Here is a 25,659-nt window from a genome sequence, read left to right as displayed (position 1 = left end):
TGATTTTATTTCTTCTTACACTCCTTTTGTTACTGAAGGGTTTGTGTCTCTTGTTGGAGGGGAAGAGGTCCCAATTAAGATATTAAGGGACACTGGAGCAATAGATTCGTTTATCTTGGAATCCATTTTGCCTTTTTCCTCACACTCCTATATCGGGGAGAATGTATTAGTTCGGGGAATAGGATTAAATACTTTGTCTGTGCCACTCCATAAGGTAGAGATCCAGTCTGATTTGGTTCAAGGACAGGTATTAGTGGGAGTACGACCTGCTTTGCCAGTGGACGGAATTCATTTGATTCTGGGAAATGGATTAGTAGGTGAGCGTGTGTGGGCTAATAGTTCAGGGTTTCCCATTGTTAATTCTAAAATTACAACCACTAAGGAGTTGGATCTTTTAGGCCAGGATTCTGTGTGTGTTGTGACTCGTGCAAGGAAATATGAAAATGCTGAATTGTGTGGTGAAAAGATGCGTACTCAAAAGGATGGCCAATCTGGAACATGTACTAATGTGTCAATGCCTGATTTGTCTGCCTTGTCTTTTCCTGTCTCTGCAGTGGAATTGGGGAAGGAACAGTGCAGTGACTCTTCCTTGGATGACTTGTTTCAAAGTGTTGTTTCTCCGATGGAAGTGGATAATGTGGCTCGTGGCTATCTTGTTCACGATGGGGTATTGTTAAGGAAATATATTCCTCACAAGGATGATTTTGTGGGGGACCCGGTGTTCCAAGTAGTCGTTCCTGCGAAGTATCGGCTAATGATGATTGAAATTGCGCATGATCAATTAGGCCATCAAGGGGTGCGTAAAACTTACGATCGCTTGTTGCGATATCTTTTTTGGCCGCGTTTGAAGCGAGACATTTCTTCTTATATTAAAAGTTGTAAGACCTGCCAACTAACCAGCAAACCGAATCAGGTGTTGAAATCTTTCCCTTTGCGACCAATTGAAGCTACTGGTGAACCTTTTGAACATCTCATTGTGGATTGCGTAGGGCCACTACCTCGTTCCAGGACTGGGAGTATTTATTTGTTTACGGTTATGTGCCTAAATACACGCTTCCCTGCGGCATATCCATTGCGCAGTATTACTTCTCGTTCTATTGTCAAAGCTTTAACCCAATTTATGTCAGTCTTTGGAATTCCAAAGATCATTCAAAGCGACCAAGGCTCTAACCTTACTTCCCACTTTTTCCAGCAAGTGATGAAACAGTTGCGCATTAAACGCAACCAGTCTACCGCGTATCACGCTCAAAGCCAAGGTGCTTTAGAGAGATTCCACCAGTCGTTAAAGTCATTACTTCGGGCGTACTGTGTGCAGCTGGATAGGGACTGGGAGGAGGGTTTGCCATGGATGATGCTAGTAGCACGTGAAGTGGTGCAGGAAAGTATGGGTTTTAGCCCTAATGACTTGGTCTTCGGCCATAAAGTGCGTGGGTTATTGTCCACATTCCAGGAGGCTGGTAGAGTTGCCAAACCTCCTGAAAACTTGGCATCGTATGTTTTGGGTTTTAAGAACCGACTTCTCCAAGTGAGGGAGCGAGCTAAGGAGAATCTTAAGAAACATCAGGGGAATATGAAGCGACTATACGACCGCACAGTTGAACATCGAATTTTTAATCCAGGCGATCAAGTGCTTGTTTTACGACCTATTGTATCTTCTCCTTTTGAGGCTAAATTTGATGGTCCTTTCGTACAGCGTAAATTGAGTGACACAAATTATGAAGTTATAATGCCATCACGAAGGAAATCTGTTAAGCGTTGTCATGTAAATATATTAAAACCTTATTATGAAATCGAAAGGAAGCCTTTGGGAGAGTTAATATCTTCGCATCCCACCCTTTCTGTTGTTTCTGTGGGTAGGGGTAGTGCGAGTTTAGTGGGAGAGGAAGAGGAGACCCTCTCGCCGGATGATTGCGTGTTTCGTGGTCGGTTACAAAATTTGGAGTCATTACGGAATTTAGAATTCACTCTCCGTCATCTGCCTTCTGAAAGAGGTCAGGAGCTATGTGAATTATTACGTAGTTTTCCTGAATTGTTTGGTGATGTGCCCTCTCGTACTGATTGGGTTGAACACGATATTGATGTGGGGGATGCAAAGCCAGTTAAACAACGTTTTTATCGTGTTTAACGGGAATTAATGGAAGGAGAAATTCGGTACATGCAGGACCATAATATTGCGGTGCCTTCGTCTTCCAAGTTTGACTTGCTGAAGGGCTATTGGCAAGTGCCTCTTACCAAGCGAGCACAAGAAATATCATCTTTTGTTATTCCGTCTGGGCTATACTCCTACCAAGTCATGAGTTTCGGCCTGCGGAATGCTCCAGCGACGTTTCAGCGCCTTATGAACCGAGTGGTGTCTGGTCTCGAGGGGTGTGCTGTTTACTTGGTTGTCTTTAGTGACAGCTGGGAGTCTCACTTAAAACGGTTACGTTCCGTGTTAGAACGCTTGTCTGAAGCTCAGCTTACGGTAAACTTGGGAAAATGTGAGTTTGCCAAGGCGTCGGTGACGTATCTTGGGAAGGTAGTGGGGAGTGGGGAAGTGCGACCAGTGCATGCAAAGGTCCAAGCTATCCAGAACTTTCCTTTTCCCACAACCAAGAAAGAACTTATGCGGTTCTTGGGATTGGTAGGGTACTACCGATCTTTTTGTCGTAATTTCTCTACTGTAGTCGCACCACTCACAGATCTGTTGAAGGGCAAGGTAAAGTTTGTTTGGTCTCCTAGTTGTGAGGCGGCTTTTAAAAATGTTAAGTCTCTGTTGTGTTCGGAGCCTGTGCTTCGGGCTCCGTCCTTCGATAAGTCCTTTATGCTACACGTTGATGCTAGCTGGAGTGGTCCTTCAGCAGTGTGATGATGATGGAGTAGATCATCCAGTTAGTTTTTTTTCAAGAAAGTTTACTTCCTATCAGTGCCATTATTCTGTGGTTGAAAAGGAAGCGTTGGCCCTTATTTGGGCATTACAGCATTTTGCCGTGTATCTAAACTCAAGTGCCCCTATTGTGATATACACGGATCATAATCCATTGACTTTCCTGAATTCTTTACAGTGTCCAAATCAGCGGCTGATCCGTTGGTCTCTGTTTTTACAGTCCTTCTGCCTGGATATTCGACACGTCCGAGGTTTGGACAATGTGGTAGCCGATGCGCTGTCTCGCGCTCCAGACGTATAATGTAGCCATGATTTTGCGCTAATTTGGATGTTTTCTTTTGGTGTTTTTGTAGGAGCTGTCCTTGGTTCTGATTCATGTACATGCTGTTTGGCTGATTTGTTTTGATATTCCGTTACAGGGATCTTGTGGGAGTCCCTGTCGTATGGGGATGGGTGTGACGACCCCTGTCGTCTTTTCATGGAACTGCCGCTGAGTCCGCAAATTACCTTGATTGGCAGTCGTTTGAAACACCTGTTTGTTATTAGATGCTTTGTTAAAAGTGGCCTCCGCTTGGATCGGGGGTTGGCTTTGGTTTTGGACTTTTGGTTTGGTTGGCTTTTGTTTTGGCACCTTCAACACTGCAGCACACTACATTCCCTTACATTCATGCATTTTACATTACATCCTGACATTACTGACGTTTTCCAGTTTATGATTGTTTTCTTATGGTTTCTTTTTTATTTCTGTGTGGTTTCAGTCCTTAAATAAATTATATTTTGAGTCAATATTTTGGTTTCGCGTGTGTCCTCTGTTTGTTGCTTCCCTTGAGCCATGGGTCGTAACAGTGTGTAATGTAAACAAATTCTCATAGTAGAAAAACACAACATTTTAATATTTCTCTTTTTTTTTTATGCCAGGTGGTGTATGGTCACTGTTGACTGTCATCTCTTTAATCCTGTGTGAGTGTAAGTTTTCTTCAAACACATGTGTCTGTTGACCCTGTGAACTTTATAAAAAAATTTATACCATCGGTTACATTTATTTCTCAGAACTCTTTACATAAGTATAATGACGCAAATTAACAGACCAGTTAATCTCTTTTCCAAAATGCATTCCAAATGCATACAAATCTAAATGAAATATTTAGAAAATATTTAATGCATTTTAAAGGATTGATACAACATATAAAAACAAATGAACAGTGTAGTCCACAGATCCTGCAGTTTTGCTAACTGTTGAAAGAAAAAAAAAAAAAAAACTCCGTATTGAGAAATGCATGTTATTGTAAAACAGAGTAAACTCATGTGTTTCACATTAATTTACATATTCTGAACATGCCGGAAATTCACCTGGTTTGGTATTTGTGTTTTCTGACTGATCACATCTTTCTCATCCTCAGGTTTCATATCCACCACTTCTGCTGAACCAAGAGCAGCAGTTGGTCCAGTTTTGAACTGTGAGATTGATAATGGAACGTACATCTGCACTGGTGCTCAGTATCGCATGTACTGCAACACAAGAATGCATCATTTCAACTACCAGAGACACCAAAACCAAAACCAATACCAATGCATAAGTAATGACTGTATCTGTGTTGGTAATAAGGACACCTGTGCATGCTATTATAATACTTCATCCTGCTTCTGTGATATCTTTAGCAATAACATCACTGTTCCTACAGCAGTTAGGCCAGTCTATGAATGTATGCGTTATAATGACCTGTACATCTGCACTGGTGCTCAGTATAGCATGAATTGCAACACAAGTGTACATGATTTTCATTACAATAGATACCATTACCACTGTATGAGTGGTAACTGTGACTGCATTGGTAATAAGGACACCTGTTCATGCTACAGAAGCACTTTGTCTTCCTGCTTCTGCACAAATCACAGCAGTAGTATCACTATTCCTGCAGCAGTTAGTCCGGTCAATGACTGTGTGCTTTATAACGACACCTACATCTGCACTGGTGCTCAGTATCGCATGTACTGCAACACAAGAATGCATTATTTCAACTACCAGAGATATAGAAACCAAAACCAATACTTGTCCCAATGCAGTGGTAATAACTGCTACTGCACTGGAAATAAGGACACCTGTACATGCTACAGTAGCACTTTGTCCTCCTGCTTCTGTGAGAATTACAGCAATATCATCACCATCCCTGCAGCAGTTCGTCCAGTCACAGACCCTGACTGTGTGCTTTATAATGACACGTACACCTGCACTGGTGCTCAGTATCGTATGTACTGCAACACAAGAATGCATGATTTCTCCTTCCAGAGATATCAGTACCAAGACAGGTACCAGTGTGTGAATAATAACTGTAACTGCTTTGGTAATAAGGACACCTGTACATGCTCTAGTAGTACTTTGTCCTCCTGTTTCTGTGAGACTTATGGCAATATCATTGCTCTCATTACAGCAGTTACTCCAGTCTATGACTGTGTGCTTTATGATACATCATACATATGCACTGGTGCTCAATACCAAATGTACTGTAACACAAGAATGCATGAGTTCAACTTCCAGAGATATAGAAACCAAAACCAATATCTGTTCCAATGTTGGAATAATAACTGTAACTGCTTTGGTAATAAGGACACCTGTACATGCTCTAGTAGCACTTTGTCCTCCTGCTTCTGCAAGACTTATGGCAATATCATTGCTCTCACTTCAGCAGTTAGTCCAGCTTATGGCTGTGAGTTATATAATGACATATACATCTGCACTGGTGTTCAATACCGCATGTACTGCAACACAACAGTGCATGATTTCTACTATCAGAAATATCAGAGCCAGAGCCAAAACAAATACCAGTATCAATGTGTGAATAATAATTGTTACTGCATTGGTAATAAGGACACCTGTACATGCTACAGCAGCACTTTGTCCTCCTGCTTTTGTGAGACTTACGGCAATAACATAATCATCCCTACAGCAGTTAGTCCACCGAGAGTCTCTCAATGTGTGCTTTTTAATGACACGTACATCTGCACTGGTGCTCAGTATCGCTTGTTCTGTGACACAAGAATGCATGATTTCTACTATCGGAGATATAGAGACCAAAACCAAGACGAGTACCAGTGTGTGAATAATAACTGTTACTGCATTGGTAATAAGGACACTTGTACATGCTCTAGTAGCACTTTTTCCTCCTGCTTCTGTGAGACTTACGGCAATAGCATTGCTCTCACTACAGCAGTTAGTCCAGCTTATGGCTGTGTGCTTTATAACAACACGGCATACATCTGCACTGGGGCTCAGTACCGCATGTACTGCAACACAAGTGTACATGATTTCCATTATGATAGATACCATTACCACTGTGTGAATAATAACTGTTACTGCTTTGGTAATAAGGACACCTGTTCATGCTCTAGTAGCACCTTGTCCTCCTGCTTCTGTAAGACTTATGGCAATACCATTGCTCTCACTACAGCAGTTAGTCCAGTCTATGACTGTGTGCTTTATAATGACACATACATCTGCACTGGTGCTCAGTACCACATGTACTGCAACACAAGTGTACATGATTTCCATTACAGTAGATACCATTACCACTGTTTAAATAATAACTGTTACTGCATTGGTAATAAGGACACCTGTTCATGCTATAGTAGCACTTCATCCTCCTGCTTCTGCACAAATCACAGCAGTAGCATCACTATTCCTGCGGCAGTTAGTCCGGTCTATGACTGTGTGCTTTATAATGACACATACATCTGCACTGGTGCTCAGTACCGCATGTACTGCAATACAATAATGCATTATTTCTACTATTGGAGATATAGAAACCAAAACCGATATGAATATGAATGCTGGGGTAATAACTGTTACTGCATTGGTAATAAGGACACTTGTACATGCTACAGCAGCTCTATATCCTCCTGCTTCTGTGAGTCTAACATCTTCCCAACCACACTCAGTCCAACTACTGCAGGTGAGCACGTTTCTGGACTGGAATTTTGAGTTTGATTTTCCTATATTTATGTTGTATTGATTAATTCCTTTATTTCAGGTGTGAATATCACACTGCCGGATCAATACAGGGTAAGCTGAATATTTAAATTTACACAGTGCACAGAGTATTTCAGTTTTTATTAGTAAAATTCAGTTGTGATTTCAGAATCAGACCTCCAGAGGATATCTTCAAAATCTTCTTGAGCAGATAGAGTACATTTCAGCTCAAGAGCTTTCTTTGTATGTAAGTCTTCAAGAGAAAAAAATATACAATATTTGAATTAAATCAATGTAATAGATGATTGACATAGCAGTGCGGTGTTAATGGCTCTCTTGACATTTACATGTACAGTAACTATTTATCTGATCACTAAATTAGACTGTGACGAACATTTTGACTGTGGTCTTCAATGCTTCAGAGAAGATTTTAGATTCATCATCATCAGCAAACCCAACTGAACTAGCCTCCTATGGAAACCGCTTGTTAAAAGCCAGTGAGAAGCTCAGCTCTACATTAGTGAAGCCAACAAACACAAGTGACAGTGTCAGTTTTACTCTTCCTGCTGTAGGTAAGTGAAGACATAATTATTATTATTGATGATAAAACTCATAATATTTGATGTCAGTGACTTTTTATAGTCTAGAGAGCACCAGTGGGTTAGACAGCAACACTAATAAATGCAGATACAGTAACTATATAATTGTGTAGAGTTAAAAATGTTTTAACAGAGAGCAGAAAACACTACCAATATCTTTTTATGTTGATGTCAAAGGTCAGTATTTTGGTGCAAATTCATCCATCAATAGGTAGCAATGTCTTGACAAATCCTCATCCTTAAAAGCCATGAACAAAGAAAACATTAAACACAGGTTCACTTACAATGAAGATCATGATGTGGAGATCACAGTGTGTTTGCAAATATTTTCTGTCTTGAGCATAAAACAGTCAACATTCAAAAGACATTTACCATACACTCAAAAGATAAAAACCGAAAGTCAGTGTAGTTTATGATGGTAATCAATTACAGTTTTCTGCTTTTGTGTTTAATCAGAGGGTCAAGTCTTCATGGTTGGACCACAGTTCACCTTAGATAAAATCCCTCGACTTGACACAACACATTCTTCTGTGGACATTGATCTCATTGGGATCGCCAAGAACAACAATGGAAGTATGTGAAATGTTTCAGTGTAAAAAATAAAACTAAAACTAAAAAAATTAATAAAACCACAGACATATACCATTACCACTAAACCATATTTACTTACTTTTTTTTTGATGGTTTTAAATAGTATTGCATGTACTGTAGTTTCTGTTTCTGGCCAACACGGTCTCACTCCCAACTAGTCATATATTGACGCTTGGTCAGGACCCCTTGGCGTCGCTTTTTGACGCTCAAGGTACCCCTTTAGCGTCATTTTTCGACGCACAGAGTCCTCCATGACGCTCAAGGTACCCCTTTAGCGTCATTTTTCGACGCACAGAGTCCTTCATTGTTTTCAGTTGTTTGTCTTAATTTAATGGTTCCCATGCATTTGTATTAAATATGAATAATTTTATATAAATTTATACTTTCATTGGAGCACGTAACCCCACCCCTACCCTAAACATACCCACTTCTTAACAATATAAAACACGTAACAGACAAATAAAAGTACAACCACAAGTATTTATTGCAAAAAACAACCATAAACAAGCAGAATAAACGCATTACAAACATGTCGTGTTGCATTCCAAGTCTTCTGAAGCCATACGATATCTTTATGCGAAGAAGAGAGTAAAACATAAAGGTTTAAATCGCTGAAAATGATCCCGCTCCGTTAACGCGGAGCGTTAATCTCATTCAAATGATACTCCCGTAGCATGACGCAATTGGTCACGAGACACTCAAGAGCCAATGGCATTTCACAACAGTATGACGCAATCGGTCACGAGACACACAAGAGCCCATTGCTAACGTAAGGCTTCTTCTGGCGGCATTTTTTGAATTCGCACACATAGACAGCACACAGGAAGAGCTTACGGCGGACGGAGACGGCGATCGCGTCTATTCTTCTCACAAATCAATCGTTTTGCCTCGAAAGACTTAGAATATTATTATTATTTTATTTTATTTTTTTTATAAATTATGACGATTGTTGTATCTGCCTGTTATATCTTGTGTTTTATTGACAAATGGTAGGTTTAGGGGCAGGGGTTGGGTTACGTGCTCATAAATGTGTAAATAGTGTAATATAAATAAAACTGTTGTGACACACCCCAACATATATGCAACAATGGCAATATTATTGCCCAATATATAATTTAATCATGACGATAAGCCTTTGCGTAGGCATATTGACGCTAAGGGTTTCTTATTTAAAGCAATGGAGGACCCTGCACGTCGAAAAATTATACTAAAGGGGTACCCTGTGAGTCAAAAAGAGACGCCAAAGGGTCCTGACCAAGCGTCAATATGTGACGAGTTGGGAGTGAGACCGTGTTGTTCTGGCTCACAGGAGCTGCTGTGGCTTTCATGAGCTACAACACGATGGAGAATCTACTGAAGCCAGACTTCTTCAACACATCAAAAGACACGATTAAAACCATGATGTCTACTGTGATCTCAGCTACTCTTCCCAAAACCACCAACACTACACTCACCAAACCAGTCAACTTCACCTTCAGACACATCAGAGTGAGAAACTGAAATGTGCTTTTGTTTTGTCTGAGCACTGATGAACATCTGAAAACATCTAATAGTTCTGATATTTCCTGCCTGTTCATTTATCTTTTTGCAGGAGTTTGATCCCAGCGGTTCTCTGTCCTGTGTGTACTGGAATATCAGCGAGTGGATTGTAGATGGTTGTTCTGTTTTAAAGACCAACAGCAGCTACACTGTGTGTTCCTGTGTTCATCTGTCCACATTCGCTCTTGTGCAAATCAGCCACCCACCAGAGGTATGAAAGAGAACAAATCTTCTCAAAAATACTGAAGCATTGAACGCACTAGCATAATTTAAATTCAATCTACAGTAGATGATCAGCATTTATAGTGAATACTAAGAACAGCACATATTTCGAACTCATGTTTTCAACTCACAGATGGATCTGGTGATTTTGTTGTGTGTGATCATGGGACTGGTGTTCTTCAGTTTGGCCTTGTTGACCTTTGTCCTTTATAAGTGGAGTCATGTGCGTGATTGGATACGTGGTTGCGTTGTGCTGGGTCCTGAAGGCTACAACAGGGAAGAGTGAGTTTATTTATTTATTTATTTATTGAAGAATAAAATAAAACTGCTTGGGGCATATGTAACATTTCTGCTATCTGGTAAAAATACAACGTTACGTACAAAATTAAAAAAGTTAACATGAAATAGTATTTCAACACTGGCTCAGTTTGTGGTTCTTGGTTGCTCCTGGATTCTGGGTTTCTTCACTAATGGCAGTAAGGTGCTGGAGATCCTCTTCCTGATCTTAAACTCTCATCTTTCCTGATTTATTGTGTCTTCAATAGTGAGGTCAGACATTTACTCATTTTACCATCATATTCCATAAGAAATCCGGACATGAAATAGTTTTATAGTTGTTTTCACTGAGGTCCTGTTCTTATTTTGGTGTTCTCTGACTTTTAGAGAGGAATGTCAGAGGCAGTTTGTTTAATCTGTTACTCTTCCATTTCCTTCCTGTGACAGAATGTTCAAATGGGCCAAAACTGAAGTCCCTTTAAAACAATTCCTTTCACTCGGCAGGCATCTTTGAAACGCCTCTCGGGCATGCAAGTGCAGCTCCTATTTCTTTGAATGGGGAAACATCAAATTCTCCAAAACTGTTTGCTAAGTTTATGATTAAATTTCATATTTGAAATCACCAATGAAATCTGACAACAACTGCCTCATACTGTTTATAATGTGTAGCGGGCTGAAGAATCACACGACAAGAAGAGCTCAATAAAGGCCCCGAAGGGTGCGTTCATTGGAGAAATGTTGCATGCCAATGTGTCTTGGTGGGGTGAAACCGTGCTCCGAGATCCCCTTCTGCCTTCAATCCAAGTGTCCAGGTGCTGGGTGTCCGTGCTGTGCTCAAGCGTCGTGGCTGGCCGGTCACACACTGCTCTCTGGAATTCAAACAGAGGATAGGTTAGCAGGAAGTCTTCTGGAGACATGTCTCACCAGTGTGTGTGACTCGGCGGCTTTTGTAGCTGTCTCCTGATGAGGCTCAGCTGTGACCGGCCAGCCCATGCAGATTGCGTGCAGGTGTTCCTCCTCTGTTTCCAGGGCGATGCTGATGAGTGCAACACTTCCTTTTCAACGGCCGCGTAACGTTGTTCTGCTGGAGTCAGCTTTCGGCTGATGTAGATCACCGGGTGTTCCTCACCGTCCTGCACCTGGGAGAGGACGGCTCCCAACCCGGTGTTGGAGGCGTCTGTCTGCAACAGGAAGGGGCAATTAAAGTCTGGGGCTCGCAGTACCGGCTCCGAAGTGAGTGCCGCCTTCACTCGCTGGAATGCCTCATCTTCGGTGGGACCCCAGGGAACCTTCTCCGGCTGCCCCTTCCTAGTCAGGTCTGTCAGGGGAGCTGCTAAGGAGGAGAAATTAGGGATAAAGCAGCGATAGTATTCGCTTGTTCACAGTGTTGACGTAACTAACAAAGAAAACCTAACTCAGTTACTCAGCTCAATACATGATGATTATGTCAAAACATAATCATCACCACCTGCTCACTTTTTCTTGTCTGGCTGTTATAATTCAGTTACAGCAGCCAAATAAAATCTATTTTTTAGGTTTATTCCTTTTCTAATCCGATTGAATGTGCATGTAAATACTCGATCGGATTGAAAACCGAAACTGAAAGGACTGCGCATGTGCAATGTAATAACTTTAGCTCTTTATTGAAGCTTTTAATTTGAATTTTAGCTTTAGGGAATCAAATCGTAGAAATCCAATTTTGATCGGATTAATGGATATTAATCAAAATGTATAGATTAATTGATATTAATCAAAACATATAATTTATACTTTCTTAACGACTCGAGCCAGCGAGCATTAAACCAGTATTTTTAGCAATTCTGTTTATTTCGTGGCCCCGATAATAATACAGAATTCGTTGGGTAATTTTGAGCAACAGGTAACAAGATCTTCGGCAAATAGTTTCAAACTTGAAAAACACAGCACCAAACCATTCCTCATAAATGAAACAAGAGTTTATTTACTATTCTATGATACAATACTAACACAAAACATACACACACACACATACACACGTTTGGCAAGAGGGTTGCGATTTGAAGACAATTTAAGGTTCTAAGACCTGATGGAGTCACAAACAGAGGCTTTGACTTTACGCTTAAAGATTAATGCACATCAGCTCAGCAAATAGAGATGTTTTGTTTGTTTTACTTGCGTTACGTTGACTTGAAGGCTGAGCTGGCTCTGTATGGTTGTTTGAGGGAATCCCGGAGCTGCGGTGTCTTTGTTGCGTGATGTCACACGGGGAATCCTTTTGGATTGGTGGCTTCCTGGCTGAGCGAAACTGGCAAGGCTTTGAAGTCCTTATGCTGCAGGCTTTGCAAGTTCCTTTGTCAGAAGTTGATAGTGAAAGTCTTGGATGGTCAACCTGATGTTAAGGCTGTAGGCTTTCCAGCAGCAAAGTTTTCCAGCAGCAAAGTTCTTCCAGCGGCCCAGTTGTCAGCAGCAGCAGCCCCCGTTCCTTTTTTTGCAGCTCAGTTCATCTTTTAGAAGCTCAAAAACTCTACGTGAGCTTTGTGTCACGTAGTTTTAACGGGCTGGATTCTGTCCACCCACTAAAGGTATCTTCCAACCAGATCGTCTGTACAGGGCGAGGCCACGCCCAGCACGGCTTCTTTCCGTGCATATATTAACATAATGCTTCGTCCATCATGTGAGTGATATTTCTAATAAATGGTTATAAAAGTACACTGTAAAAAAAAATCTGTTAAATTTACGGAAAAATACCGGCAGCTGTGGTTGCCAGAATTTTACCGTGAAAAAGACGGTAGCAACATTTTAGGATTTACAGAACTGTTTAAATTTACAGTGAAAAACCGTATCTCATTAACTGATACAATGTTAATACACAAACCTTTCAGTTAAGACATTTTATTTGCAGAAACCGACTACGCTTAAATTATCCAACTGCCATTTGTTTATAAACTAATATTTATAATGTTTATGTAATGTGAGCATAAGAGTATTGAGAACTACTTTGTTTAAATCCATGAAGAAAATCTTACTGATTTATGCAAAGTCACCAATTCAGCTCAAAACTCTTGCAAATAACAGCAACACACATACATGCGTGATTAAAACTAACAAAGAGATTCTCTTTATATCAGTAGCTACACAGTTATTGCCTTTAAATAAAGCAACATGCAGCATAACATCAGTGTCTCTCTGTCCGTCCTTGACTTAAACACAGGCTCTACTCTCCAGCACAATGGTGACCCACAAAACACAACAGGAAGTTGACTGTTAGGTTTTACAGTATTTTGCTGTTTATTTTCTTGATTTTACGGTGAAATACCGGCAGCTGTGGTTGCCAGTAATCTACTGTTTTTTACAGTTTGTTCCGTAAATTAAATTTACGGTATATTTCTGTTAAAATGACGTTCCACAGAATGTTTTGTCATCTCACAAATTTAACCCCTTTAATCCCACAGCAAAATCCTCAGTTATAAAGAGCACTTCTATGTGTCCACACTACAGAGTGTTGAAGTAACACTGAAGCAGTGATGAATTAATGAGAGAATTAAGTGACTAATTAAATTAGGATTGAGTTTATTGATGAACACCTGCTGTTAACAAGTAGAATCATTGAAGGAACGAGAAACAAGAGCAGAGAAACAAAACTTACAGCTAAAGCCAAGATGAAATCAACTGAAATAAAACACATGAAATCTCTCAATATTTCAGAAGAGGGTGATTAAACAACTCCACAAACAGCATCTTATTACTAACCACTTTTACTTTATTTCTGTCATGTGTACAAAAGCTCTTATTGAGATTTTAGTTGTTGTACTTTCATTTGAAGTCACCATATTGGCGATCAGTGGGTGCTTTAGTTGGGCTCTTGACTCGTGACTCTTTAACATTGTTTTTGTTTGGTTGCTTTTAATTCGCTGTGTTTATTAATCACAGTTTTAAAGCAAAAGCGCCAAATTAATTTATCATCATCGGAGACTGATGTTTGTGATGTCAAAACCGTCATGATCTAGTTTAATTCACTGGTTATCCCATGTTAAGTCTCTTATTAAACATGTGATATGTTAATTGCACCATTAATTGCTACAGTAATCAAATGTTGTGAAACAGCTCTAACCAGAATATGCACAAATAAATGTATTGAACTACGGCAGAAATTAAACACACACAGACATCAACAATCAGCGTATGAATCTCAAAATTGGTGACAATCAAAACGATATTAAAAATTTAAAAACGGTTCAACTCTGAACATCACAAAACAGTCTACTGAAAAGTAACAACAAAAACAACACCAAAATAAAAGCAAATAAAGAAAATATTAAGAACATTCAGCTGCATAATTTATTCATGCTGCAGTGCATTCTGGGAGTTTTGTACTGGCACCCAGCATGCTTTGCAGCATGAATTGTTTTTTATTATTAATAGTCACCATTGTTGAGGTTCATGTGCTGATTCCTGATGTCTGTGTGTTTCTAAATGATGCTGTAACTCTGAAGGTTTTGTGCATAAAAGGTTTTTAAATTCTTTCATAATGGTTTGTCAGCTTAACTTGTGGAGTAATATTATTACCATAGCCAATATGAAATTAATTACAAATCACCCACATTGTTTGACACTAACTGAGATCAGCGATCCAGGTCATTAGAAGATGATCACCACTTTTAAGTTTTAACCAAAACTACAAACACTCTTGGCTTTTCTTGTCATAACTAATGTGTTTACAAACGCAGTCATAACAGCCAAAGAAAAACTAACCTCAAAGAGTCAAGGGTCAAGAGCATAACAAAAGCAACCACTGATCGCCAAAATGGTGAGATAAAACAAAACATTTGAAATAAAATATAAACCTCTGTTAATTCGTAGATATATGACAGAAATGAAGTCAAACTGGTTAGTAATAAGTGGAGCTGCTGTTTGTGGAGTTGTTTAATCATCCTCTGCTGTTTTATTTCAGTTGATTTCATTTAAGGCTGTGGCTGTATGTCAGTTGTAGTTTTGTTTCTTGTTCTTTCCTTCAGTGATTGTGTTTGTTAACAGCAGGTGTTCATCAGTGTCTGAATTCACTCATATGTTCTCAATCACTCTGTCTAGTGGACTATATAGTGAAGTAATGTAGGACTAGTGAATGAGGGTGTAGGGAGTGGTTTCAGACACAGTCTATGAGTGTCGACTCTGAGGCTACTTTCTCGAAAACAAAGGTTAGATCTATTACAGTTATTCACTGTATATAGTAAGGAAACTTACTCTTAATCATTTAACAGGTTATTACTGTGGTATTTTACAGTTTTTTACTGTTAAAATCACAATCATTTTTTACAGTGTATTCACCCTTCATATGAAACTGAACATCGACATAACATTAATTCCAACTTCCTGCATTTGACATACTCTCTAATATGATACTATACATGGCACTATTCAAAAGAAAGTTATAAGGTAAAGATCTAAATATCACACCACGCATAACATAAACATCAAGCATATATGTAAGACATGAAACATGTTATTTGTTCATACACTTGCATCAATGAAAATGGAAATGAATGATTGTCTCTAAAGTTCATTTGTAAGTTAGTGTTGCATGAGCAAAGTTGGAGACCGAGCACGCGGGAGCCATGTTACAGATCTCGTGGTCTTGACGGCCTGAGGCTTTAAGTTCCTTTTAATGGTCCTTTTCCTGCTTGAATGTATGGATCTTTATATTTTGACTGAATCACGCGGTTGCTCCACGGGTTGCAAGAAAGACTCTTGCAGTTCTTTAAACAAAGGGGCTTTGTTTTTCCTGATTAAGTTAGTCATTATCACCAATGAGAAAACGCTGACAGGAAACGGCTCAAACCGTGGTCTGAGATTAATCGTTAACTAGTCTCATGACCGCAGATGTCTACAGAGGACTCCTTTTAAGGATTTGTGCTGTTAAACACAAATCTTGGTGTTTCCGTTTGCATGAGGTCCTACAGCAATGACGTAGAAATAGCGTAATGACATATGACGCGCAGAACGAGCGGGTCATTCTTTTGAATAAAATGTTGTATAAATGCGTGTCCTGTCATTATAAAACTCTCCTTTCACTCAGCAACTGTGAAGTGGAGCAGGATAAACTCCCACCAGTCCTTGTTTCGGACTCTCATCCACAGGCAACCCGTTTTGTGCATGGGGAGGGGCATTTTTCTGCATAATAAATATGAGCAGCACGGCACTGCATTTTATATGTATATTTGTCCAGAAATGGAAAAATATTAATTCTGCTGTTAAAAACAAATAAAGAAACAGAGATTAGTAGTTATGTGGAAACAGTGTGAGAAACTCTATATTTGTGCAGTGTGCGCATGTCCAAAAAAAAAAAAAACAATTTCGATTTGAAGCTTGTGACATATAAACGCGCACATCAACCCGATCACTTTATTTCAATAGGAATGAATTCAGTCCGATTGAACCAAAAATTGTGCATGTAAACGTAGCCAATGAATCTCTTAATTACCTCATTAACTTTAACACTGCATCAGTGTTACTTTTAACACTCTGTAGGATGGAGCCATATAGACACCCAGCAGTGTTAATTTAACCAGTGATTTTGCTGTGTACAAAGGCAAATGACCTTAAAGGGGTGGTTTACTGCGATTTCACTTTTTTCATTTTAAATAGTGTGTAATGTTGCTGTTGGTGCATGAACAGTATCTGCAAAGTTGCTGCGCTGAAAGTTCAACGTAAGCGGAGATATCGTCTTTTAAAAATCAGGAAGTTTAATGCCTACAAAAACGACTCATATGGGACTACAACGAGATACTTCCCTGGTTGCATACGTAAAAAACCCATCAAACCCCTCCCTCCGGAACATGCCAAAGAGGGGGCAAGGCCATGTTCTGCGGCTTTGTCGAAGATGAAGAGTTATAGTGGAGAGTTGTAGCCATGCCGTCGAAACGGTGTTATTTTCACCCAGCTGTCAGGTCTTCTGTGTTCGGACTTCCTACGGATGCTGTAGTTCGTCAACAATGGTTAAAATATATGTTTGATTATGTTCCTGACAATTACAGTCCTAATTTAGCTCTCTGTGCTGCGCATTTTACGGAAGACAGCTTCCAGAATCTACACGAGTTCAATGCTGGATTCACACAGAAACTATTACTAAAACATGGAGCAGTTCCAGCTTTAAAAACAGAGGCAGCAGTTGTTGGGCCACAACCTGTAAGTAAGATTTCATAATTTTAAATGTATTTGCATGTATAATTTCAGGCGTAATGTTTTAGTTTTATCAAGGTCGTAAACAAATGCCAACGCTGGCTTTAGTAGCCAGTTAGTTAAATGATGTTTCGTGTGTCTTTGACAAACGCGTACAAACATTTTGGACCCGAATTTGTAATTATGGACTAATTTTGTAAATGTATTTTCCATGTATACTTTATAACGTAATTTTTCGATTTGATCAAGACCGTAAACACAAGCCAACGCTGTTTGGTTATAGTAGCCAGTTAGTTCGATGCTATTTTGTGTGTATAAGACAAACGTGTACAAACTTCAAAAAATGATATGTAATCACAACAGCAAACTTCATTCAGAAACGTTTGTAAGAGCCGTGCTTGCGACTCTCTTCATTACCGCTTTCTGGGTCTGATTCTGGCTCAAACTGATACTGCAATATTGACACCAATTATTTACATTTGACCGCAGCGCATGCAGCTGTCGCTCGTGAAGGTAATGGGCGTGAACGTTTCCGGACAACGTGCAGTACGCGGTTTAGCCAATCACAACACACCGATCACAACTAACCAATCTGAGCCCATCGGCTGTTTCTGAGGGAGTGGCTTCACAGAATCAGGAAGTAAACCGGTCGTTCAAATGATAGAGGAGAAAGCGGCTTACAATAAAGGTGAAATATATGAAAAATAAGGCGTTTTTTAACAAACGAAACACGAAGACATGTTATATTGCACCCCGTAAACACAATCAAGCAAAGAAAAAAAGCAGTAAACCACCCCTTTAACTAAGGCAAAAGACAGTAACTTCCACATTATCAAGTCAAGTTCAAGTCAAGTTGAGCTTTAGTGTCATTCCGCTACATGTGGGGACATACAGTGGAACGAAATGTGCCTCACAGGACCACAGTGCTACATAAATACAGACATACAACAATGAAGTAAAACAGTATAAACCTATACACAACTAACCTACTGACATATTTTGACTATAAATATACTATATATATAAATGGTTACCTATACATAAACTAAACTATACAAACTGTACAAATGCTTCACATAAATACTGTACATGTGCAAAGAGAAACATCGTGAGTCAAGCAGCTGGCTGGGGAACAGTGTAATATGATTTGTAGTGCATGAGCATGTAAACATACATATATTACTGAGACTTTTGTGGGATTATGTACACACAATACCCAGTCAACAATTTGATCTCAAAGTGATGTGACCATGATCTCACAGGATACTCGTGATGAGGTCACAATATGAGTTAACAGTGAGCTAAAAGTGTAACCTCACAGCGCCCTCACTGTGTGCTCATACTATTGTAAGGTCAGAGTGCACTCACTGCACAGAGACTAGGTACCCAGCATGCACTGAGGCATGAACCTTTTGATTGTCACCATTGTTGAGATACATACACTGATTCTTGATGTCTCTCTTTGTGTTTGAAGGACAGGGTAGTTAATAATGTTTGTGTTTTATGCTTTTATAATCCTTCATAACTGATTATTAGACTGCTGGATCCTATGCTGTATAATCACAGAGCTATTATATTTAGAAACTTTAGATTAATAAAACCTCGCCAAGACTGCATATTGAATCTAGATGATGACTGTGTTGTTATCATCAACAACAAACCAATGTCATCTGGTCGCAGTCTCTTTTTGGCTTTCCTTGCCATAACAAATGTGCTTTACAAACACAGTTATAGCAGCTCCAAAAAATATAATGTTATGAAGTCAAGGGTCAAGAGCCCAACTAAGCAAACACTACTCACCACGATGGTAATGTCAAACAAAACAATAAAACATCATCATCTAAATCTGTTAATTCTCAGTAAGCGCTTTTGTAGATGTCTGACAGAAATAAAGTCAGTCTGGTTAATAATGAGTGAAGCTGGTGATTCGTTTATTTCAGTTGATTCCATCTAAGGCTGTGGCTGGAAGTCAGTTGTATGTTTGGAGAAGATATCACTGTGATATCTCTGTGATTGTTGAGAAACAGGAAGTAGAATGTCCCCCTGGTTACCAATATTTGAACTGCCTCCTCTCAACCTGCTCATCATTTTGGGTTCACAATGAGCTCACATATTACTTACACTGTGAGGATCACCGTATGAGAATGGTGTGATGTCACTGTGATCATCGTGTGATCTCACGTGTTGACTGGGTAGTGTGTGAAAAGTGTCTAGTGCGCATAGAGGAGAGTGTGTTACTACAGGTGCTTTGTACTGTACAGGCCCACTCACCTCTGTGTAACACACTTCGAATTGCACAAAAAAATGTTCAGAGTTTTTTTATGTGATGTGGTAAGGTTGGGGGGTGTTTTGGAGGTGGGGTGAGATGGTCCATGTTTCAGAAGGTAGGGGGTTTGTATGGGGTTTCAGAAAGGGGGTATGATTTGAGCTCAGGGCTCTCACAGCCTGGGGGAAAAAGCTTGTTGAGCAGTCTGGCAGAGCGGGCTCTGATGCTCCGGTACCGTCTTCCTGAGCTGGAAGAGGCTGTGGGAGGAATGGGTGGAGTCCTTCACGATACTGTTGGCTTTGCTGGAGCATCGTGTAAGGAAAATGTTGAGGATGGAAGGGAGAGGGGCACTGATGATCCTTGCAGCTGTGTTCACTGTCCGCTGGAGGGTCTTGCGGTTTGCTGCAGTACAGTTCCCGTACCAGACAGTGATGCAGCTGGTCAGCACACTCTCAATGGTTCCCCTGTAGAAAGTGGGGAGGATGGGTGGTGGGAGACTTGTTCATTTCAGCCGGCGGAGAAAGTGTTGTGCCTTCTTGGAGAGTGACATGGTGTTGGTGGTCCAGGTGAGGTCCTATGTGATGTGCACCCCTAGGAATTTAGTGCTGCTGACTCTCTCCACATTCGAGCTGTCGATGGGTCAGTGGGGGGTGGTCAACAGAGTTTCTCCTGAAGTCCATCACAACCTCCTTTGTCTTCTCCAAATTGAGGGACAGGTTGTTAACACCACACCATTCAGCCAGCTGTGCCACTTCCTCTCTGTAGTGCATTTCATCGTTGTTGCTGATGAGACCTACCACTGTTGTGTCATCAGCAAACTTGATGATGTGGTTGGAGCTGTACTTGGCAGTGCAGTCGTGGGTCAGCAGTTTGAAGAGCAGCGGGCTGAGCACACAGCCCTGTGGGACACCTGTGCTCAGTGTAGTAGTGCTCGAGGTGTTGCGGCCGACACAGACTGCCTGAGGTCTTCCGGTTAGAAAGTCCAGGATCCAATTACAGAGGGAATTATTAAGGCCTAGCAGGTTTAGTTTATTAATGAGCTCTTGTGGGATTATTGTGTTGAATGCTGAGCTGAAGTCGATGAACAGCATTCTAACATAGGATTCTTTATTTTCTAGGTGGGTAAGAGCCAGGAGGAGGAAATTTCATTATCCGTAGAGCGGTTTGGATGGTATGCAAACTGTAGCGGATCGAGTGTGTTGGGGAGGCTGGTTTTGATGTTGTGCATGACTAACCTCTCAAAGCACTTCATCATGATTGGAGTCAGTGCTATGGAATGGTAGTCATTTAGACAGAACACAGGTGATTTCTTTGGTACTTGTATGATTGTTGTGGATTTGAGACATGTTAGGTCTCAAAGATATCTGTTAGGACATCTGTCAGCTGTGCAGCACAGTCTCTCAGTACACGGCCAGGTATGTGGTCAGGACCCACAGCCTTGCGTGGGTTAATCCTAGATAGGGTCTTCCTTACGTCAGCTGGAGACAGACAGAGCGCCTGGTCGTTGGGAGGTGTGGGCAGTTTTTGTGCAGGTGTGTCATTCTGCATTTCAAACCGTGAATAAAAGTGGTCGAGTGCATCTGGGAGGGATGTGTCTCTGTCTCTGGTCTTTAGCAGCCCACGAACCTCTGCTGTCATCCACAGCTTCTGGTTTGCACGTGTGATGATGGTCTTGGTGACTGTCACATGCACTTTTTTTTATATAAGCACTCACAGTTTCCGTGTACTCCTGCAGGTCTGTATGAAAGTATGCAAGTTACACCGTAATTAAAACGCAGCAGTATTTAATGGTCAGTAAACAAAGGGAGAACACCTTATAACTCCAAGCCGGCACTGTAACTTCATATTGACACATGGCTAAACAAAGGCAGAACGCTATAACTCAGTCGCTAATGAGGCATCTATATATATATCTGGTGATTGGCTCTTTTATTGAGAAGACGGGACCATTTCGCCATATTGCGCGTTACACTTTCTCCCATTCATAAGTAATAGGAGTGAACAGTCTTTGGTATATCTAAAGTCTTTGGCCAAAACTATTCAAAACTCCAAATGTCAAAAATTCAAATGTAAACAAACACAGAATGCCTTTGATCTGCTGTCTCTCTGTCTGTCTGCACAGCATGACTACTTTCAAACTCCAAACTTTTAAAACTATCTCAAACTTTTAGGCATGGCTTTCTCAAGCCAACATCAGAATTTCAAGTTTTATTTTTATTTTTTTCAGAGACAGTATATGGAAGAAAAGTAAAGATTCTGTATTAACCTCATAAATTCAACTCTAGTCTCTTTAAACATCTTTTCTTACCTGTTTATTATCAACAAACTCTATTCTGGTTCATGAGTTTCAGAGGTTAAATTGATCTCATGAAGTCCTTCTGCTCCTCTTGTCTCATTCCTGTCCAGGCTACGCTGCAGTACACGAAGTGCTTCAGATGCTGTGGACTCAAAACCAGCTACATCAAAAGTGTCCCAAAAAACAATGAGGAACACAACATCATGTTAACCCTAGAATGTATGAACCAAAATCAAGACAGATGCATAAAGGGGGTCAAAATGACCCATATTGGAATGAATGATCTTCTTAGAAAAATAGATGACATTGAAATGGCTAAAATAATTGATGATACAAATGTTTTAATATATCAAACTTCTTTATTTGTCCACTTTTATATATGCATTAAAAAAGTTTTTTTTAATGCAGTTGTACTTTTCCTAAACAAACTCCAAACTAATTTAGATCTACTGTAAAGTATGTTCTCGACTGAACCTTCACTCCCCACATTTTTCACAGATCATTTGAAAATGATCTTTTGAGGCAGAGACAGAATATTTCACATCAAATTTGCAGCTTTCTAAGCATATATTTTGGGCAGAGTTTGAACCTCTTCCTTTGTTTGAGCCTTAAGCTGTCCTTTGCTGTGGCCTTTCTCTACTCATCTACTACATGTGAAATTATATATGGTCTGAGTAGGATGTAAATTTGAGAACTTCATGACTGTTAAAAATATGCTTGTGTACAGTATGAATAAAACATCATCAGGCATGAATGTGATTAGTTTGAATGCAATCTGAATGTACTACATATGTCCGTTACATATGTATTCAGGGTTGGTGTCTGAGGATAATTCTTGGCTCAGAGCAACAGTCAGCAAAGATTTTTGGTTACACTTTATTCCGATAGTCCACTTTAGACATTCTACTAACTATAAGTAACTTTGTAACTACGTGCCAACTAATTCTCATTAATTTGCAACTACATGTCTACTAACTCTCAGTAGGGTAGGTTTAGGGTTAGTAGAATAAGTTGACATATACTTGCAAAGTTTCTCATTCTAAATAAAGTGTTAGAAGATATTTAGCAGACAGTCTACTAATATTCTAATGACTGCTAGTTGACATGTAGCTGCAAAGTTACTGTTAGTAGAATGTCTAAAGTGGACTATCGAAATAAAGTGTTACCAGATTTTTAAGTAATCAACTAATCCAAACAATTTCAATTTTCGTGAAAAATAAATATTATTGAGAAAAATGTATCCAGAAATGTCAAAATTCCATAGGAAGGTAATACAGGTCAGTTTGACCCCTTAATGCATTCTTTGGGTAGTGATACAATTTTATTTTATTTTTTTCCTGTACTATGACCAAGAAAAATGGAAATTACATTGAGTTTTTTTTTTTTTCTTTGTTTGTTTGTTTTGTTTTTTAATCATGGAATATCAAATATATGTTTTCACTGATGAAACATTTAAACAAATCACAGTGTTCCAGGGTTTATTTGACCCCATTTATGCATTCAAGGGTTCAGAAAATAGAAAGTACCATTATTATACAGGCCAATTCACATTGCAACGATAGATGCTGACCAGTGTGGACAATCACCAGATTACAGTACCTCACTCCTTAGATAGTCCACGACCTGACAAACATTCTATTCAGCATGTTCAGTTGGCAAAAACAACAGCCGAGAGCTGACCATCACCAACAGATACAAATTGGACAAAAACAACAAACATTTCTGTTGTCGTCAGTTGGTTCAGTGTGAATCAGCCTATAGTCTCAGCTTCTTTCTGCAAATGATATTAAAATATGTTATACAAGTTTCTTAATATTACAGCTGTCAATATTACTGATGTGAAATAAGTAATTCTATTTTAATTGCTCTCAAAATTTTTGGTGGAGGGCAAAGATATGTTTACAGACTAATATTTTTTGTTACTTAATATTAAAGCTGAATATGAATTAATTTTAGTAAAAATATAAAACTGTTAAACTATAATTCACTGTAAACTGTTAAAAACAATTATATTTTATTTTGTCAAGCTCAGACAACCATTCATTAGATGACTGTTCCTCTGTTAAAACATGTTATGCTTATTTTATTGATGTATCAATGTAAACCTCATAATCTATTTTTAAATTTTTTTTTTGTCTTTAATTTTTTTATAAACTTTTAGGATTTTTTTGGTGGAGGGCGAAAAGCTTATTTTTACAGATTCCTAAAAAAAAAGCTTAACCCTTGCGTGGTGTTCATAATTTTGTTACTCAGCCAGTGTTCGTGGGTCTGGTGGACCCGCTGCAGTTTTGGGTTTTTAATTCAACACAATCAAAAATTATATATAAAAATACTCAACAGATGTTTACTTCATCCCAATTACAAGCAATATAAACAGCATGCATGGTCAAAATTTGCCCTTTTCCTTTGTTAGATCACTATGAATTAAAGTGCTACAACCTTGTGAGGGAATGGCAGGGGCAGAAACACAAAACTCACACTTACACTCACACTCTTACAGACTCTCTCTCTCACACGTACACATAAACACAAATGTGCATACTAATAGTAGGCCCAGACAACAGGAGGACAGAGTGAAGGTACACAGGACCTAAAATTTCCACCCTTCTATTAGCAACATATAATAAAAAGATGGGGGGTGGGGTGCTACAGTGAGTGGCCATTGAAAATGTGTTCTGATATATGTTCTTTACAGAAAATGAGCCAAGGCCAATGAGTCTGAGTTTGAAAAAAATAAAATAAAATTAATAGTATCATTTTTATTTTGATAAAAAGTGAAAACGGGTCCCACAGACCCAAACACCATACAAGGGTTAAATGAGTTCACATAAATGTTGGCAAATGGAAAACCTATGAACTATTTAATGTGTGCATGGTAAAGGGAAATTAATTAACATAATTTGTTAATCTTGCACAATTATATTTTTGTCTATTATGCTCAAAAAGCTGACTGTTTCTTCTGTAAGGAACAATTTTACAATATATTACTTTATTCATATGCCTCATACAACATATCAATATCTGTTTAGGTGGAAGGGAAGGCAGTTAAAGTGAATCTGTATTGTCATGTGGCTTGAGTTTTTGTTAAAACATAACTACATTTTCCTGTATTATTTTTTTTATGCATTTTGTTACAAATATCTTAATAAACAAAATAATAAATGATACTAATAACTGCAAGTGTAAACATGTTTTTTTTCTCTCTCTCATGTCCGCAAAAGAAAAACCTCTATAACAGACTGACCCTGATTTCAGAGGAATACCCCAGTTTGAAATCATGCCATTTTTCCACAGCATTTCTGTATTTAAACTGTAACATAAATAACCCTTAGAACTGCATGTGCACATTTTCTATTATTTTTACAATATCTGTAAATAAACCTTGTCAGAGGGATATATGAGACTTGAAATGTCCATTTTATTGAGGAAGTTAAGAGGGCAATGTTGGGAAGCAGAGAAAAACTAGTGATCAGTTACCAGCAGCTGCCAGTGTTACAGCAACTACCACAGTCCATGTGGAGTCACTGGGTTAAAACTGTTAAAAACCTGATCATGAATTACACATGATGCTGTAGAAGGTCACTGAAAATGCACTTTATAGGAAATGGACAAGTGAGCAATTGTTAGGTATACATTTGTTTTTGAATTTTAATTTGTCGACAAAGCATTGGACTTAGGCTCATATGTTCATGGCTAATTTGTTTATTTTCTACCCATTAAGGGTCCTCTGAACCAGTATGTGCATAAAGAGAAATACACTAGACTGTCAGATGTGACAATAGCTTACATCTTTTCATGTCTTAATGTTGGCCTTAAAAACCTTTATAACATGATTTGTGGTCAGATGTAGGGTTGGGAATCAAAAATTGAATCAAATCCTGGAAT

The 25,659-nt window shown here is 39.2% G+C and overlaps 1 protein-coding gene across 10 annotated transcripts in view; it reads left to right on the top strand.

Annotated features, from left to right (window-relative positions):
• LOC131536088 (uncharacterized) overlaps positions 1–24,975 on the top strand; it is a 34,747-nt gene extending 9,772 nt beyond the window's left edge. For 3 of the 10 annotated variants that reach the window (XM_058768819.1, XM_058768780.1, XM_058768789.1), the window contains 10 exons: positions 3,785–3,832; positions 4,267–6,813; positions 6,892–6,923; positions 7,000–7,077; positions 7,213–7,402; positions 7,886–8,002; positions 9,330–9,508; positions 9,612–9,770; positions 9,915–10,063; positions 21,885–24,975. In XM_058768819.1, the coding sequence (XP_058624802.1) occupies positions 3,785–3,832; positions 4,267–6,813; positions 6,892–6,923; positions 7,000–7,077; positions 7,213–7,402; positions 7,886–8,002; positions 9,330–9,508; positions 9,612–9,770; positions 9,915–10,063; positions 21,885–21,984 (3,599 nt within the window). In that variant the 3' untranslated portion in view covers positions 21,985–24,975. The other 7 variants (XM_058768799.1, XM_058768837.1, XM_058768828.1 and 4 more) reach the window with 7 other exon arrangements.
• Positions 24,976–25,659: the final 684 nt, after the last annotated feature.

This window comes from Onychostoma macrolepis, chromosome 01 (genome assembly GCF_012432095.1).
Source record: "Onychostoma macrolepis isolate SWU-2019 chromosome 01, ASM1243209v1, whole genome shotgun sequence".
NCBI classification, from domain to species: domain Eukaryota; kingdom Metazoa; phylum Chordata; class Actinopteri; order Cypriniformes; family Cyprinidae; genus Onychostoma; species Onychostoma macrolepis.
This window is presented reverse-complemented; position numbering and strand designations above follow the sequence as displayed.